A 17,729-nucleotide genomic window follows, 5' to 3' on the forward strand; every position below is an offset into this window, starting at 1 on the left:
TGCCGGTGTTTTTGCTTATAAATCATCCTTTCCTCGCCACTCCTTGGCTTCATTCATACGGAATATAATTTTATTATCCGCCATTAACATTGGCACCGTTTATCTTTCCTTTGGGTCCCGATTTATTGTAATTGAATAATCCGTATATAAAAATGAGAATGATTTGATTTGGACTCATTTTGGGAGTAACATAATTAGACAATAGTATGATTTTTGGGTGCAAGACTGAATCGAAAAGAATAATTTTATGAGCAATAAATCCATAATTTAAGCGATACTGGATGGACTAAATTTGTAAAGTATTAAACTATTTTATTTTATTTTATTTATAAATTAATACGGAGTACATTTTTACAGTTATCATCTCAAAAGATAACGCCAAAACTAACTAACAAACAAACAAACATAAAACCCTTTCCCTCTTTATTTCTTTTTCTTCTTCATTTCAATTTGATTCCCAAAGTTTTTATTTTTGTCTACAAAAATTCAGTACAAATAAATCAAATTCCATTAAGAAGATACTCATTACTGAGGTAAGTTGATCAAATCGAGCTGTAATATTACATTAATTACATATATCGTCGGTGATTTGTGTTTTGATCGCATGCAAATTAACGACTGTATGTTCATATATTTTCTTATTTATATCTATTTCTTTATTATTATTGATCATATTTATATCAGTTTTATGAATATGATCTCCGTAGAAGCTTGTTCGTTTAATCAATATTGTTGTGAAGTTGTTTGTTATTGAAATTATTGTTACAGATCATCAAACCCTAGGGTTTGAATGTGTGTGTATCTGTATTTAATTTTTATTGCACTGTTTATGATTTTATTATCAATTTTGCTGTACAATTAGTTGTATCTGTAGTTTAAACTAATTTAATTTGGTTCACAAAGTTTATATACTTTTTTTCAGGCATTAATTGGAAAGATGTCTAATGGAGATGTAAAAAAGGTTTCACATCAAGATTTACAGCTGGTATGATTTTGAGCTAAAAGATGTACATTTTTTATACTATTGTTTTTCGATTTTATATATGCTTTTATATGTTGATAACTATACATACCTGATTGTGATTATGATGCTGTAAAACCTTGTGTTATATCTAAATGCATATTATCCGAATGATAGTGCTTATGATTAGTGAATTTTATTATTTCATTGAATTTTATTCGTTTGATTGTGGTTCTGTTCAGGTACAACATCTTATAGAGAGGTGTCTGCAGCTTTATATGACTCAGAAGGAAGTTGTTCAAACACTACAACAGCAAGCAAAAATAGAGCCTAGTTTTACTGAACTTGGTTAGATTAAAATTCAATAATTTATCTACCTATAACTATTGAGTTAGTAATGCACTGACATTTGATTCTTTGATGTGACACATTTGTTGTCTTTCAGTTTTGCAGAAGCTTGAAGAAGAAAATCAAGAATTTTTTAAAGCTTATCACCTGAGATTGATTTTGAAGGACCAAATAATAAGATTTAATAATTTGCTCAAGATGCAAGCTGAGTTGATGAGGCAGATATCACTCCCTACTGCAGGAGTTTCAGTTCCTAACCCTAATGGATCTCAGGTTCCTTTTTGTAAGTAAACCATCATGGTAAACTCAGTTGTTGTAAACATTATTGCCGGCTTAAGAAATGTGTCTAGTTGAAGTTTTCAATATGTTTCTTTTTAAGTTAGATTTCTTACTATATTGGGATAATGTTCATATATAAGTTTAGCAAGATATGCGGGTTGGGTAACGGGTCAACATGTATTTCAGTTTGAAACAGGTTGTTTTAGCAGGACTTGAAACATGCCAGGTCAGGCTGGGTTGACCCTGTTAACATTGTTTTGTTTGTTATACTTTTGTAGAGATGTATGGAAGAAAAAATTAAGTGTTAATATGGTTAAAGAAGCATTTTTTAAAAATATGACTTGTAACCCATTTGAGTTTTTAGTTATTATATATGTGACCCATTTGAGACAAATAACAGCCCAATTTGTCACATTAAGTAGTGGGTTAAACCATCCCAAGATAGCCTAGTGGTTGGGCCCTTGATATCCTTACAAGAGATCTCAGGTTCAAAAGGTCGCGTAAATTTTAGTAAAGAATTACTCCACTTTATTGGGTAGCCTAAACAGGGAAAACCTTATCTATGTTTTACAGTGCATCAAAATCCTTCAAGCTATGCTCAAGATAATACAAGAGAAGCTATGAAACTAGAGAACATACATCAGTCAACGGTGGTCAATCCAGGCGGATTCATTAACGGTGTACCATCTGGTCACCCGAGCATGCATTATGGTGTTGGTATGTCCGGTTTATCCATAAGGAATGATGTTCCTCCAAGCCTCATAATGGGTCAGAATTCAAATATGGGACTTATGCAAAGTATGAACGGTGAAGGGCTGATCAAACCAGAATCTCATTATACACAGGAACCTTCGTTCATGTACAACAATGCTGCAAATAATGTTCTTGGAAGACACACTTTAATGACAGATGCACCTGTTAATTCGTTTGTTGGAGAAGAACTAAATCCGAAACCTGTTAATGAATCAATTGTTGATCAAGATACATCATCGTTTGGATTTTTAGGCCAGATCCCTAGAAACTTCAGTCTTTCAGATTTAACAGCTGATTTCTCTATTAGTTCAGGTTTCTCTCATTCTGCCTTTAAGTAATGGGTCAAAATGACCTGTTCAGAAGTAAGTGGGTCAAATTGACATGTACATTTTGTTGCAGATATACTTGACAACTATTCTAGGTCACCTTACATGGCAGCAGATACAGACTTTTTGAATCCTCATGTAAATGGAGACATTCAAGGTATGATATTTTTGGCATTCAATAAAATATTTTTTGAATATTGGAGCGGGTATTAATTGATATATGTGTCCTGCTGACCTGTCAGGAGATAGTAAAAGGTTGGACACTATATCAGAAGGCTTGAGTTATGAAGGGTTTGGCAGTGATTGATTTAGTGCTTGTTACTCTTGGTACTATTTCCTGCTATTAAACATTAATTATCTTAACTATATAATATATAATTAAACTGACTTGTGCCATGGATTTTCAAAGTTTTGCTTGTGTTGGCTAAAAAGACATGATAATAGGTTGGGACAAATCTTGTGTATGAAATCCATTTTATCTAGAACATGATCAGAGTATCTGGATTAACAAAACTTTCTTGATAACTCCCAAAAGAAAAATATTTATATATACTAACTTTCTTATATGTGTTCATTATGGTCATGCTGGGAACGACTATATTTAACGTAGTTGCTTGAACATGGTTAGCAAAAGGTGCATACGTGTACGTTTTTCAGCTGCACATGCAAGTGTCAAAATAGGGCACAATTGGGTAAAAATTTTAAACTGGTTATATTTGTATGATTGTAGAAATTGTAATATTTTAATTATAATTTAGCTTTCAAATTAAATGATTTAGGATGTTTGGTTTTATGCATCAAAAATACACTTTCGGTGATTACTGACTCGTTTGACTCACTAGAGATAAAGCCTAACCCGAACTAATGGAGTCATTAGTAAATGGGTCAAAATCACCACTTATAAATCTACACAACATATATGTTTACATTTCAAAAGCATCAGGGATAACTAACTTTTGACTATTAGGTTTTATTGCATACTTCATCAAAACCGTCTTTTTTTTTCTTTCTGATTGCATCAGGTAAGCGTTCAGGGCAAGTGGACGGCACTTTTGGTAAATAACTTCATGCATCTGAACTATCAAATACTAATAGTTTGATGGTGGTTGTGTCTAAAGAGGTATAAATATAGTCAGTGGGTATATGCTTGTGGATTTTTAAGGTTTAGACTTGCTATATTTTTTCTCTGCTCTGTTTATATAGTTTTCAAAATTTGTTCTTATTAGGATTTTGGTTTGGTGTGGTTTGGTTTTGATCTTTTACTTTAGATTTGAATGATCCAGGACTTGTATTTTGTTTTGTTTTATAATTGTAATTACATTTTTTGTGCCATGGAAACTGCAATCCACATTAGGATGAAAGGATTATTCTCTGTTGCATAGCACGAGTATCATGTTAGTTGTTATCTGTTGCATAGAACGAGTATTATGTTACTTATTATAGATAGATAGAATAGATAATAAAATAATTCTATGCGTTTTTAAATTTTGTTATGGGTAAGATATACTACCTCGGTCCAATCAAATTATTAAGATGGTTGTGTAATTGGCCCGAATAACGTTCGGGCTATAGTCACAACAAAGTCCATGAATTTTGAGTTATCTTCACATGCATTGTTGAAGGCTATTGAAGTATATGTTAAAGAAGGTTTGGTTCCATTATATGTCAGTCTCACAGTAGGAACCAGACCAACAACAACAGTGGATCCGCCGGGAAAATCGCTTCGGGATCATGTGGATGCTGCTTATGCTGGAAGCGCGTGTCTATGTCCAGAATTTCGTCTTTTATTTGACGGAGTTGAAAGTGCGAGTTCGTTTAGTTTCAACCCTCACAAATAGTTCTTGGCCACTTTAGATTGTTGTTGTCTTTGGGTTAAAAATCGTACCGATTATACAAACGCTTTATCTACTGATCCTGAATTGTTGAAGAATAAAGCAAGCGAGTCTAAACAAATAGTGGACTATAAAGAATGGCAGGTTGCTCTTAGTCGACGTTTTCTTGCTATGAAGTTATGGATGGTGATAAGAACCTATGGAGTATCCGGTCTACGAGACTTTATAGGAAAACATGTGAAAATGGCTGAGAAATTTGAAGCACTTTTGTCCACAGACAATAGATTTGAAGTTGTGGTTCCTAGAAACTTTGCTATGGTGTGGTTTTGGGTTAGCCCATTGGCTTTGAAAACTTTGGACAAGGAAAGTAGTGAGGAAGATGTTTAATCTCTTTAACGTAAAAATTACTGGCGTCCTTATATGGGTCGGGTCGGGTTTTCATGATACATACATACATTGATTGAAGAGGTTTATGTGATTCGGGTCGCAATTGGTGCAACTCTTACAGATGCCAAGCATGTCAGTATGCTATGGGATATTACAAAGATGGAAAATCTTATCTGTTTACTCTATAATACACTTATACACCCTACTCAAATAGTTTGAAAAATTAGATGTAAAAGAAATTATTTTGTCCATTACTAGTGGGGGGAAAATAGTGGACAAATTGACCTATTATTTGACAAGTATGATGAATTTGATCATTGAAAGTTTATGCTCCGTACTTAACAAATTAAATTATGTACACTTCGCAAAAACCCTATAAGGTACTCCTTATTATAAATATATAATACATAGGGCTACAACATTAATTTAATTTAGCCTTTAATTTCAAAATATATAAAAGAAACCTAAACGAACGTACGATGTTCTTTCAGTTTCAAAGTCTTTGAGACGATAGAGTATCTTTAGTTAGTTAAGTGTACAAGGCCGAAACTGAATATCACGTTATTATTTTTTTAAAAAGTAGTTTAAAAAAGAGCTGTGATGATAACTGTTGGTAATGGTAATGGTAATGGTATTTATTCAAAAAGATGAATGAAATCTTAAAAGAATTTTATTGGAGTATTGAGATAAAAAGAAGAAAGATGTTATGTCAAATGTGTGGTATGTAGTCTTTGGTGAAAAGATAACATTTGCAGAATAAAGTAACAAAAGCTTGTCCTGACGTGTATTTTCATGATATTTTTATTCTTGTATTCTCCACCATCTTCAACTTTCAGTCGGTTGCAATTTTTTTATTTAAATTTAACTTATTCAAAATAAATTGCTTTGAGTTCAACCCTGTTAACCAGTCTTCTGATAACGAGCTCTGAATTAGTTAAATACAATGGTAAGTATGTGCATCTTAAACTTTAGTTTATGCAAGTTTTTTCAAAATATAATATCTTACACACTCGTCACGAATACATACAATTTTTTCATGAATGACCTTTAGTTTGTGTTGTGTTTTGTTATGTTGGTTCTATACCAAAATAAGTTTTTGTTGTTTACTTGTTTACTTTTTAATATATTTTTGTAGGATATATAGAATATAGATGCTACTGTTGATACTCACTTAATAATTTAGCTTACAAAAGTTTGATTATGCATGCATATATTTTAAGTTTGTTGTGTAGCAACCATGATTTTCCATATATACCAGAATTAAGTTATGATTTAGCTAACAGTTATAGAATTAAATTATATTATGTTAAATATAGGAGATTTTTAGTGACATATATCTCTAAATTTGATAAAATATATCACACAATTTGACGGGGTTTATGGAGAATCAAGAAGAGACGGCCTGAGAGGACGTCATCATGGATTAACGGATCAGATTAAGCAAGAGATGAAAGAAGCGTTTGAGCTATTCGATACTGATAACAATGGTACGTCATGAACACAATAAACTTATGATCTAAACATCAAGGTGTTGGTGTATTGGTGGTGACCTGACCCCATAAGGCAGGCAGGGGTTCGACTCCCGTGAACTGCAAAATATTTTCCTTGAGGTTTCCGCCCATATCATGGGCCTCGAAGGTCTTAGACGTACACGTTTGAGCCTCACCCGGGAGTTTTACCACACACAATGTCCGTATGGATTCATCGTGAGGGTTTCCTCCTGAGAGGCAGTAGGACTGTAATGGTTCATCCAAGGAAATGATCGTGTGGGTGGGTTCCGACATCGCGTTCGAACCCTTACTCCTAACAGCCATTCAAAAAAAAAAAAAAAAAAAAAAAAAAAAAAAAACCTTATGATCCATGTGTAGATATGATCACTAACTTATGTGGTTTGTACACTTCCTAAATTAGGCACCATTGATGCCAAGGAGTTGAGCAATGCAATGAGGTATAACATTGCAATTTGCAACTAGTATACTTACTGTACGGGTCAAAACGGGCGGGTCAAGTTGATACATAACACTTTTTGACACATTTATGTTTTGATTTTACTAATTTTTCAGGGCCCTGGGTTTTGAGATGACAAGAGAGGTAAATTCCAACTGCAGATTCTTATCATTTTGTTCTTGTTACATTATGATTAAATGTCTCCTATATTCTAAATTTTCAGCAAATTAATCAAATGATAGCGGATGTAGATAAAGACGGTAGTGGTGCAATAGATTTTGATGAATTTGTTTACATGATGACTGACAAAATTGGTGAAAGAACCAGCAAACAAGAGCTTACAAAAGCTTTCAACATTATTGATCATGATAAAAATGTAACATTTTTTAGTAATGAGACTTGTTATTTTATTATTAATTATTAGGAATTACTAACGTTTATGCGGTGAAAATAGGGGAAAATATCAATTTCAGACATAAAAAGTATTGCTAGGGAGCTAGGGGTGCGTTTTACTGATGCAGAGATTAACATAATGATGGAGGCAGCTGACCGTGATGGTGAGTTTTGTTTGGTTTCGTGTGTACTAGTTGTTATTTGCTTATTAAAGGTGGCAAAATGGGTTGGCTGGCTAACGGGTCAAATGGGTCAGAGTACAAAACATGGTACTTTTTTTTGTGGGTTAAAAATGGTCCGGTTGGGTTGTGACCAAGGACATTTTTTTGTTCAAATCCTTAAAACTTGTTATAGAGATTGTAATATGCTCCATTTAGAAGTTAATGGTTCAAAATTGCGATTTCTAAAGTTTATCATGTTGATCAGCTGATGGAGAAGTTAACCTAGACGAGTTTATGAGAATGATGCAGACAACTTCATACGGGTATACGACAGTTTGAGTGGTTAATCATGAGCATTTCAATTTCCTTCAGTCTGATAATATGTATAGCCTGTTTTAGAGACGGTTTTCATTCGATTTCCTTGTGTTTGTCATTTGGTCCTTTGCTACAACGTAGGCTTAAATGCACGTCGAATTGTAAAATAATTGTTTTCTTATGAATACAGTCCTTAAAATCGGCTACTACTAATCTTCATCTGATTCTCTCATCAGCAGACACACAGGGGCAAACCCAAAATCCTGGGCTCGTGCAATCATGATGATTTAAATACTCAACTTGTTTCAGTGTTGGAATGACCACATATGTTATTAAATCTTGATGAACCATATCTTGACACTGATAATTTGTATAATCAACCATCTCTCAACATAAAACAGCCTTCTTAGAGAACCCGGAGCGGGGGCCGGCATCGGCGTTGGCGTTCGGGCTCAGGAACACTGTGATTCCGATGTTCTACCACTCCTCACCGACGTTTCAATGTAGGCATCCCGGAAGCTGAAAATTGATTTTTTTTTTTTTTTTTTTTTTTTTTTTTTTAAATTACTAATCCTGCCCACGTATATATTTCTGGGACCATTTTAATCTTCAACTCCTGAACAATCACTCCCTCACTAAATCACGTTCAATGTTCCACAAAAGCTGAGTTGAATGTCGAAATTAGAACGTCAACTCTCTCTATGCTCTTAAAGATGGTGATAGTGAGCATCAAAGCATTTGAAAGCACTTCAAAGCAACTTTCAACCCATTTGACCAGTTGACTCGTTTAACATGTTCTTGACCTCGTTTAGCTTAGTTTTATAAAACATGACTTCTTTGATGCATTGAAGATAAACTACACCCTGAACCAACCCATACTTACGTAAACGAGTTGCACTTCTCACAAATGGTTCACGAAACTCGTGAACATAGCATATGAAAACTAGTTAATGCGAGTAGTTCAGAGTACAGCACGCCATCACAAATTGCCACAATTCAACAACAAAGGTAGGATGACTATAAATGTGTACACCGTACTAAATCGCAATTAGGAACAAAATAGTTCTGGAAACCTGTCTTGTGACATCATTTTAATAAATGGACCTTGGATTATGGTAGCCATATTATACCAGAAACACTAAATAATCATAATATTCTAACAAGACATGCAACTTTTAAAGTACATGACTACTTAGGTTGAGTTTTGTGGTTCCTTTATACATACTGCAACAAATTAGTATCTGGTATATCTTTGCATATATCATAACTCCTTACTGAGATAGTTCGATTTTATGACAAAGATAGCTCTATACTAAACCACCGAGTTGAATATAATACCTGCACAGGAACTTAAATCATCACAAACCTGCAAGAAAATTTTAAGTTAATATTAGTCATCTCTCATATGTTAGCTTTTTTTACTCAAAAGAAACAATTGCAACAAGCAGAGAAAAAGAAAATGTCAAAAATCACCATACGTAACTGGTGCATCACATAATACATCCTAATCCTAATCTTTTTATTATAATAAAAGATAAAGATTATAACTAAAATAAAATGATTTATGTGATTAGAAGAACAGGTCAAAAGTAACAGAAAGCGTTTCAGTCAGCTCAACCCGACCATTTTGACCCCTCTATTTCATACCATATGACAATCGTAGCATATTAGTTTTGTTAGTTTTGATGACCATTGGAGTCAAACATACAGGAAAGAGAACAAAAATACACATTAGAATATCGTCAAGGGGTCAAGCTGTTTAATCAGATTTAAATTCATGTTATTAGTTAGGTGCTATATAAAAACAAAAGAATAATTAACATCTCCTACAAATTGTCCCACCACACCCACTTTTGACACGTCCAGAATAATGGAATAACATATGTTTTAATCACCTAAAGCACTTGGTATTTGGTAGTGTCTGAGCGTAATTTAAACCTATCTGATTCTGATCTTGATGTATAATATTATTTCACACATATGACCCAAAAAGGTCATGTTTGCATTTGTATATGTGTTAGGATTACATATCACCATAGTCTTAACTAACATATATTACATACTTAGAGTAATAAGAAGTTCATCAATTAGCAACAGCTTATTAACCACTGGCACTCAAATATAGTCACCATATAAGAGCTAGGCTCGGCTTTGTAATGACCATTTCTAAGCAAATTAGCATAAGTACCTGACATTACCTGTAAAATATATACTTAGTTTAACATTTTAACAGTTTATACACCTATATCGATGATTATTTTCATGCTATTTTGTCACCCAAATCTATTGCTAGAATGTTCAAACTCAATTTCATTACTTTCAAAACCAATACATACAAACTCATAATAATAGGACTACTAACCGACAAAAACAAAACTAATTCTTTCCTAAATTCTAATCAAGGAAAGATAGTAAGGTGACTAATAACCTAATCATAGAACCTAGATCACAAAAGTATTACCCTAAAGAACCCTAATTTAGGGTAAAACAATCACAAACCAATAAAGCAAATGAATGCATCAAAATTATGTGAAAAACTAATTAATTACTAACCAGTAAATCGATGTAGAAATTTTGGATCTAACCAACATGAAATGGACCAATATCACCAGTACGAAGTGATCCTGCAATCTCATCAGCAACAGTTAAACACGAAATAACCCAACCACTAAGAGCCATCCACACCATGTTTGCCATCCAAAGTGTCATACTCCAAGGTATTGCCATACTTCTATAATTAAAAAGGTTTTGAATGTTACCCAGAAACAAAAACTGTTGATTTGGTGAAAAAAAGTTTCGTTTGAGCAATTTGTCAAACACCTGGCGAGTGTGAAAACTGGATATAGCCTGTGAAAGTATACAGAGAGTTTGTATGTATCGATTTTGGGTGTAATCAAGAATTGGGATTATTGATTGCGAATTTTGGAAGTTTCAAGATGTAGACAAATTTTGCCACTGAATGACTGAAATAGTAGTAGGAACATAAGCGATAAAGATGGAGATAACATTTATAGGTCGATAGAGATCGGGCGTTTTTTATTTCACTTTTTTAAATCTAAAGTTTTGTTACATTATGTCGTAATAATTAATATGAGAAATTTTCTTACATATATAAAATTGGTGTTGATAAAGGTTATATATTAGGTTTAAGGTGACAATTATCGATTTGTATGCTAAAAATTTATCAGATATAGGGTGTGTTTTTTTTTTTTTTTTTTTAAAAGCAAGAAAATTGAATTAAAGATCAACCAAAATACAAAGTTTAACCAAAGCTGCTGCAAGCAAACACGACAATAGGTTGCAAGTATGCAACCGAATACATATACGAACTAGCTATTAAAATACAAACTAGGATTACACAACCACGTTAACCAATCTAGTTTACGTCCTCTCGACCTATTAGAGATCCATTCGAAGGTTTTTACTTGAATTTCGTTAACCGCTATCGGAGTACACCAACCTTTACCACGAAAAACAACATTATTTCGATTTGTCCAAATTAGATAGGCGCGTACCCACTCAACCGCTTGCCACAAACTTTTACCATAGCTCGACATTTGAGACGGGCCGTTGCCACGCAATAATTCGGACATACTAAGGTTTGACATTGGACCGAACCCCCACCATTTGAAAATTTGGTTCCATATTTCCATAGACTTACTACAAAGGATTAGCGAATGATCAACCGTCTCTAAATCATCGTCACATAGTGGGCATCTCACAGAGCTTAAATCGATACCTTTCTTATCTAGCTCAATTCTAACGGGTAGACGTTTTTGTGTCCAAATTAGATATAGGGTGTGTTTGGATGAAATTAGTTGGAGTTGGAGCTTATAGCTGGAGCTGGAGCTAGAGCTTATGGACTAGAGCTGGAGCTGGAGCTTATTTTTAAAGTTGGTAGCTGGAGCTTATTATTTTTTATAAGTGCTTGGTAACTAGCTGGAGCTTATTTTTCAGTTCATAAGCTCTACTTTTTTTCATAAGCTACTAGAAGTAGCTTATTTTTCTAGAGCTTATGATTTTCATAAGCTCTACTTTTTATGTCTACCAAACAAAGCTTATTACATGGAGCTTATTAAAATCATAAGCTCAAGCTCCCATAAGCTCTCATAAGCTCCCATAAGTTGTTGCGCCAAACACACCCATAATTTTTATTAACAGGTAGCACTACAATAAATACACATTTTAAGAACGGTAGAAACAAAAAAAATTCAATCAATCAAATTTTTAACAAGTGAAAGGGTAACTATAAAAAGAATAGTTACCGTATACTACTCTCATTAAAAGAATACCTCCTACAGTTTCTCCTTAATTTAAACCTTCATTTTCAAAACGTGTCTTTAAGCATACATAAACTAATAATGCATCTTAGTTAGAAGCAAAATTTAATTTTCGTACATGAAAAAATTCCCCCCCATCAACATATTACATACACCCCCATCAACATATTACATACACCTAATTATTTTCAAAACCAAAATTTTAAGATAAAAAACTTTATGCATCCCTTTAAAATATGTATAGAACTTTCTGTTTTTCTCATTTTACACTAGTAAATAACTTTTGAATACATAAACCAATACATATTACTTAGAAGCTTCAAACATTATTCGCATCTTATTATTAAAATGATCAGCTCGTATAGCGAGTTGGCAACTCGAGTTTAAAAGGTAACCTAGCAAAAAGTTTTGTTATATTGTGTTTTATGTGTATATTATGATTAGCTGGTAAATAAATAGCTCAACATTTTTTAAATTAATGTTGACCGTATCTCGTCATAACCTCTTTTCCGTCCGGTTCTCGAACCTAAAAGAAAGGACGTTGGATGATCCGTTACCGATTAGAGATTTAGAGTATTCGACGATATAGTGCTAACCCCACGAAAATCAGACGTTCCTATGAGCTTCTTCAAAAATTCTCTGTATCGCACCTCGGAGTCTCGGACAACCAAATACTCTTCATTATCGTGCAATAAAAAGAACTCGACTTTTCCAACCTTAATGCTCGAACTCACTCCACTAGCATCCTTCTTTTTTTCCTTCCATAAAAATATACCAAGAGCTACAAAAACCACTACAAGTATTAACAAAGCAAGTGTGATACTCTTTTCCGCTATTAAGATTAAAAACCTGATCATTTTTCTTTTCGTTATCGATAGGCGCAAAATTGACCACGGTATTCGACAAATCATCCACCACATTACCAAACCGTGAAGACTCCCCTACTGACCCTACTTTAACCTATGATGCCCCCCAACAGTTCTACAACCCATCTTACTTTTAATAATAACATCAAAATTAACTGCACCCCTACTTAAAGACAGATCAGCCACATTACCTACTGGTGAAACGGGAATTAATTTATTTAACATAAAATCTTCCAACGTACGAATTTAATACCTGAAGGGGAGACCTCCGATTGACCATGACTGGCCGAAGTCTGACAGCTGACCTATTAACAGCTGCACCAGAATTTTGGCCCGAATCAAACTACACTTGAACATTACCGAAGCGTATACCTGAATGATTCAGAGTTGCAAACCCCGAAATCGAAATCATCTTGACTGGAGTTTTTTCAATATGACGCACCACACAACACTCGGCCATAACCCCATTTGAAACCACAAATTTGTTAGTCGATTCCATCAACGACTTGTCAAAACCATCAAAAGAACCCTGTTCAAACTACTAATGTCTGATACCTACAACATTGTTCTCAATTTCCTTTTAATTACAGTTTGTAGAAAGGTAGATTTTCATAGCTCAAAGTCTCAAACTTAAAACTAGTGTATCCTCCACAACAATTGTCAAATAAATGAGAACCTTGTTACCATATTAATATATCAGTTGCTACATTAAGCTTTTCATTAACTATATTAGATTTGTGTAACATTATTTCAACACACAGTTACAGCAAAACAGAAAACAAGTCTTCTGTTTCAAACACATAAAGATTAATTATATAACCCTGAACCCCATCAAAGATTGTGCAACAATACATGAAACTACATATATAAGAACTATATGTCATAGGCTAGAATTTTAATAACAATTCTCATGATGCCACATTTTAGATACAAAAGTATTGGCTAGTTGGCTACTGGTTGACTGAGCAAGCTCACCACTAACCTCAAAAACAACATATAGGTTCAAACACATATAAAAGAACATACTCCTAATAAAATTCACTTGTCTAAAATGCAGAAAAACATCATCAACACTTAACCATAACGACAAAAAAAACCCCACTAGAGTACTCTTACAAGGTGTGTAATAACATATAAAATAAAAGATAAGAATCATAGCAACAACACCACACAAAAAAAAGGTACAAGATATATGTTTGTTTTGTTGGACTCTTAACATACCACTCATCTCATAAGTAGCAATAAAAAGTTTAACCAGAGAAATGAGAACTAAACGAGTAGCCGCTCACAGTTACTAGCAAGGGAGTGGAGTAGGCTCAAGTAACTTTAAGCCCGCTTTGCATATATCTGAATACTCAACAATTATTTTTATCGATCCTGAAGCAGATGGGGAGTCTAGCAAAAGTCTTGATATATTTGACACTTCATCGTATGTAAAAGTATATATGCTTACCTTCTTCAGCATGGGGGACTTGATTAATAATAGTTGTACAAACTCCAAATGATACACGATGTCAAAGTATCCATATATCTTCAATTCACTCAAATTCTTCAACCAAATGTTTGAATAGTTCTCAGTTGTAAACGATGTTCCACGCATAAGGTAATCAAGCGTCTACCACAGATATTAGTATGTCATCCATCAATATATTGTGGCATGAATTTGAAAACACATAATACAAGATAGACTTTAGTGACTTACATGTAAACTGAGTGTTTCCAGATTCGGGGAACTTCGGATTAAATGGAAAAGCATAGGTAAGTCATAGCTATCGATGAATAGCATGTGATCTATATGCAAGTACTTAAGGTGGTCTAAAGATATTAGTTGCTCTTGTGGTGGAAGCGAGTCAAAGGAAAACCACTGGCCAAAACAAAAGAGTAATAAGGCAAAGTCTTTATTTTACAAGTACATCAACTATATATATATACATCATGAGAATGACTTAACTTACATTAGAAAGCCCGGTATAAGTAATCAGACGTTCGATAACAGGCACACACTCATTTAGGTCACAAATGGAGGATTTATCATTGCCGAGATTTTGATCCATAAACTGCAGTAACTTACAGTATTTAGATATAAGTCGTGAAATTTATTAGAATTAGAATTAATTTACTTACCATAGTGATTCTCTTGAGTAATGGACAAGAGGATAGAATATGTAAAAGAGTCTTTGTGGAAATCCTCACATCGTGCAAATACAAGCTGGTCAAGTTTTTAAATCCTCCAACCTTTGGATGATAGTATATAGAACAATTACGAAGACCTAGCTTCGTTAACTGCTGCATTGAAAAGATGGATAATGGTAACCTATACGCATTAATCACATCAAGACTCAATATTTGGAGCGTATTTTTCCTTGACAAGTGATTAATTAGTTGGTCAAGTTCAACATTGTGTGTAAGTGCCAAAAGGGAGAACTCGAGAAGTGGGCCCTGATGTAATAACATGCATTGCTTTATAGCATCAATATGTTTACGCTCATGTATCATGTTTATTGCTTCACTAGGTAAGTCAAACATTTTCTCTACAATGGACAGCACATCTGTACCAGCTTCTGATTCATTAATAAGCTCATCGTAGCGAAAACAGAGTACAGGAATGTTGGTCCAATTGTACCTCCATTCACTCGAGAGGATACTTGTCCTGACTGCTTCTTTGATTGGTAAAAGACATAAGATGGCGTCAATTATGGGTGGAGGAAGAGTGCTGATTCGATCCAATGATAAACAAGTTTCAGTTGTAACAGTATTCATTCTTTTCCAAATATTTTTATCCCTGCAACTAGCTTTCAGCATTTGAGGCATTATTAACTTAAACATGATGTATAGTATAATATATAATCAACTCAGCACTCACGAATAATATGTGGTAATCAGTTGCGATTATAGAGAAAATATTTACCAATACCTTAACTTCAAATAAAAAAAATAGTTAGTATTTTAGATTAACCATAATGTGTCTTAGTTTAAGCTTTTACCAAGTGTAGGCCAATTGAAAACACAAAATAATGAACCCTAAATTATGGTAGAATCATTTTTAGTACGTTTGATGAATATAAACTGTATAAATGATAGACCAATCAAAGAACCTTTAACTGAACTCAAATCGTTCCATTGGCGACTAATCGAAGAACTATATACCTAATCGAAGAACCTTTAATTGGATTCAAATCGTTCCATTAGTAACTATTAAGTGTATAATAATAAATGAAAAACAAAACTTGTACAACAGCAGCAGATACAGTATAAACTGTCAAAAATACAACTGATGAAGGCTAACTATTCTTAGGATTAACTAACCTTGAGTCTAGAAGTTTAACGATTGTCAAAAATACAACTGATGAATATGAACCCACACAAACAGCACAAACATATTAAGCTAAAAACAAAGGAACGGATCACTAAATTTATCATGATTCATATATAAAAAATAATATTCAAGGAAACCCTAACCTTGATTTACTATTAGCAATATCAACTTGAGCTTCCGTTGGTGCGGAAATGGCGAGACGAAAATAATGTTAATTTTGTTTAGCTACTCAAGTACTACTGATCATATTCTGCGATTTTAGATCTGTTGGTGCGCAAATATTTGGGAGGGATTTTGAGAGATTTTTAGGGGAATTTTTTTAGAGACCGTGTATAATTTGATTAAGGTGTAAATATTCTGAAATTTTAAAATTATTGGTGCCCAAATATCTGGAGGGATTTTGAGAGATTTTGAGGGGAAATTTTTTAGACCGTGTTTAATTTGATTAAGGTGCAAGAGCACCTGCATGTCAGGGCGTGGGTTGCTGAGTCAGAAATAGTAGGAGTGTTGACCTATGTCATTTAGTGTGTTAAAATAATATTTTATTATATTTAATAAGATTATTTCATTGAAAAAGAAAAGCAAAAATAAAATAAATGGGGTATTTTCCGTCACATATGTGACTGACCAAGGGGAAACTAGAACAAGTGACGGGCTAGAGGAGTGGGTGACTAAGTCACTTGAGGTGCGACGAGGGGGAGACGAGTCTCCACTCCCAATGCACTAATGACACATATCAAATTTTAGTGTAACTATATATGTAAATGAAGTTTTGGTTTATATTCAACCGCAAACAAGAACCAAAGACTCATGGGTCCTTTAAAAATTAAATCGAGACGCATTTTTGAGGCGAGTTCACGATGCGCAAGCGCCTTTTGAGACGCATTTTCGAGGCGCGTTTTTAGGGCGCGTTTTCAACTTGAGTTTTCTCAACGCGTTTTCGATGCGTGTTTTCGACGTGTGTTTCTCGACCCGCTTTTCAACGCGTGTTCCTCGACGTGCATTTTCAACGCGCGTTTCTCGACGTGCGTTTTCAACGAGCGTTTCTCGACGCGCATTTTCAATGCGCTTTTTTCGTCACGCGTTTTACGACGCGCGGTTTCGACACACGTTTTGGACGAGCCTTTTCGACGCGTACTTTTGACCTGCGTTTTTCAGCGCGAGTTTTTCGGCGTGATTTCTGAGCCACGTTTTCGAGCAGCGCTTTCGAGCCGCTTTTTCATGCCGGTTTTCCGACAAGCGTTTCTGACGCGCGTTTTTGACCAGCGTTTTCGGCGTACGTTTATTCAAGGCGCATTTTCAAGACGCGTTTTTCGACCCGCGTTCTCGACGCGCAATTTCTACGGACGATTTCTAGGCGCAAATTCGACGTGCATTTTTTACGGGCGTGTTCATAATGGATACAACGAAAAATACAAATAAGAACATTTTACTAGCCCGACCCATCCGACCCGGGTCTTGACCCAACCCCACCCCGGGTCTCGACATAACCCGTTCGACCCATTTTAATTCTGACCCATTTTCAACAATGACCCGCTACGACCCAAACTCGTTCGATCCTTGAC

General features: G+C 34.4%; 4 protein-coding genes and 1 pseudogene across 8 annotated transcripts; 3 read left to right on the forward strand and 2 right to left on the reverse strand.

Moving 5' to 3' along the window:
• Nucleotides 1-398: 398 nt before the first annotated feature.
• Nucleotides 399-4,026, forward strand: LOC139877019 (uncharacterized). 2 transcript variants are annotated; one of them, XM_071864427.1, is made up of 8 exons: nt 399-533; nt 923-985; nt 1,204-1,309; nt 1,407-1,592; nt 2,162-2,653; nt 2,741-2,824; nt 2,910-2,994; nt 3,690-4,026. In XM_071864427.1, exons 2-7 carry the CDS (start codon nt 938-940, stop codon nt 2,972-2,974), a joined length of 981 nt encoding a protein of 326 aa, XP_071720528.1. In that variant the 5' UTR covers nt 399-533; nt 923-937; the 3' UTR covers nt 2,975-2,994; nt 3,690-4,026. The 2 variants fall into 2 exon arrangements, with proteins under 2 accessions (XP_071720528.1, XP_071720529.1); XM_071864428.1 differs by lacking the exon at nt 2,910-2,994.
• A 204-nt stretch (nt 4,027-4,230) lies between these two features.
• On the forward strand, nt 4,231-5,105 carry LOC139874274 (tyrosine/DOPA decarboxylase 5-like; annotated as a pseudogene).
• Nucleotides 5,106-5,788: 683 nt separating this feature from the next.
• Nucleotides 5,789-7,894, forward strand: LOC139876790 (probable calcium-binding protein CML13). Its single transcript, XM_071864163.1, has 7 exons — nt 5,789-5,832; nt 6,259-6,373; nt 6,798-6,834; nt 6,950-6,977; nt 7,057-7,209; nt 7,288-7,390; nt 7,653-7,894. Exons 1-7 carry the CDS (start codon nt 5,830-5,832, stop codon nt 7,724-7,726), a joined length of 513 nt encoding a protein of 170 aa, XP_071720264.1. The 5' UTR covers nt 5,789-5,829; the 3' UTR covers nt 7,727-7,894.
• Nucleotides 7,895-10,246: 2,352 nt separating this feature from the next.
• On the reverse strand, nt 10,247-10,690 carry LOC139874199 (uncharacterized). Its single transcript, XM_071861661.1, has one exon. It carries the CDS (start codon nt 10,427-10,429, stop codon nt 10,283-10,285), a length of 147 nt encoding a protein of 48 aa, XP_071717762.1. The 5' UTR covers nt 10,430-10,690; the 3' UTR covers nt 10,247-10,282.
• Nucleotides 10,691-13,522: 2,832 nt separating this feature from the next.
• Nucleotides 13,523-16,515, reverse strand: LOC139877338 (F-box/FBD/LRR-repeat protein At1g13570-like). 4 transcript variants are annotated; one of them, XM_071864758.1, is made up of 5 exons: nt 16,308-16,515; nt 14,973-15,630; nt 14,804-14,905; nt 14,551-14,712; nt 13,523-14,463 (listed from the first exon to the last, which is right to left on the reverse strand). In XM_071864758.1, exons 2-5 carry the CDS (start codon nt 15,606-15,608, stop codon nt 14,143-14,145), a joined length of 1,221 nt encoding a protein of 406 aa, XP_071720859.1. In that variant the 5' UTR covers nt 15,609-15,630; nt 16,308-16,515; the 3' UTR covers nt 13,523-14,142. The 4 variants fall into 4 exon arrangements, with proteins under 4 accessions (XP_071720859.1, XP_071720858.1, XP_071720857.1 ...); XM_071864757.1 differs by having other exon boundaries at nt 14,973-15,636; XM_071864756.1 differs by having other exon boundaries at nt 14,973-15,640.
• Nucleotides 16,516-17,729: the final 1,214 nt, after the last annotated feature.

This window comes from Rutidosis leptorrhynchoides, chromosome 11 (assembly GCF_046630445.1).
Source record: "Rutidosis leptorrhynchoides isolate AG116_Rl617_1_P2 chromosome 11, CSIRO_AGI_Rlap_v1, whole genome shotgun sequence".
NCBI lineage: Eukaryota > Viridiplantae > Streptophyta > Magnoliopsida > Asterales > Asteraceae > Rutidosis > Rutidosis leptorrhynchoides.

Coding starts and splice junctions, on each gene's coding strand:
- LOC139876790 (XM_071864163.1), top strand. Junction 6,374..6,797: donor ATTCGATACTGATAACAATG/GTACGTCATGAA, acceptor TTCCTAAATTAG/GCACCATTGATGCCAAGGAG. Junction 6,835..6,949: donor GAGTTGAGCAATGCAATGAG/GTATAACATTGC, acceptor CTAATTTTTCAG/GGCCCTGGGTTTTGAGATGA.
- LOC139874199 (XM_071861661.1), bottom strand. CDS start 10,429: ATGGCAATACCTTGGAGTATGACACTTTGGATGGCAAACATGGTGTGG.
- LOC139877338 (XM_071864755.1), bottom strand. CDS start 15,674: ATGTTTAAGTTAATAATGCCTCAAATGCTGAAAGCTAGTTGCAGGGAT. Junction 14,713..14,803: donor CTTATACCGGGCTTTCTAAT/GTAAGTTAAGTC, acceptor TGTTTTGGCCAG/TGGTTTTCCTTTGACTCGCT. Junction 14,464..14,550: donor TGGAAACACTCAGTTTACAT/GTAAGTCACTAA, acceptor TATCTGTGGTAG/ACGCTTGATTACCTTATGCG.
- LOC139877019 (XM_071864427.1), top strand. CDS start 938: ATGTCTAATGGAGATGTAAAAAAGGTTTCACATCAAGATTTACAGCTG. Junction 986..1,203: donor CACATCAAGATTTACAGCTG/GTATGATTTTGA, acceptor GGTTCTGTTCAG/GTACAACATCTTATAGAGAG. Junction 2,654..2,740: donor TGATTTCTCTATTAGTTCAG/GTTTCTCTCATT, acceptor ATTTTGTTGCAG/ATATACTTGACAACTATTCT.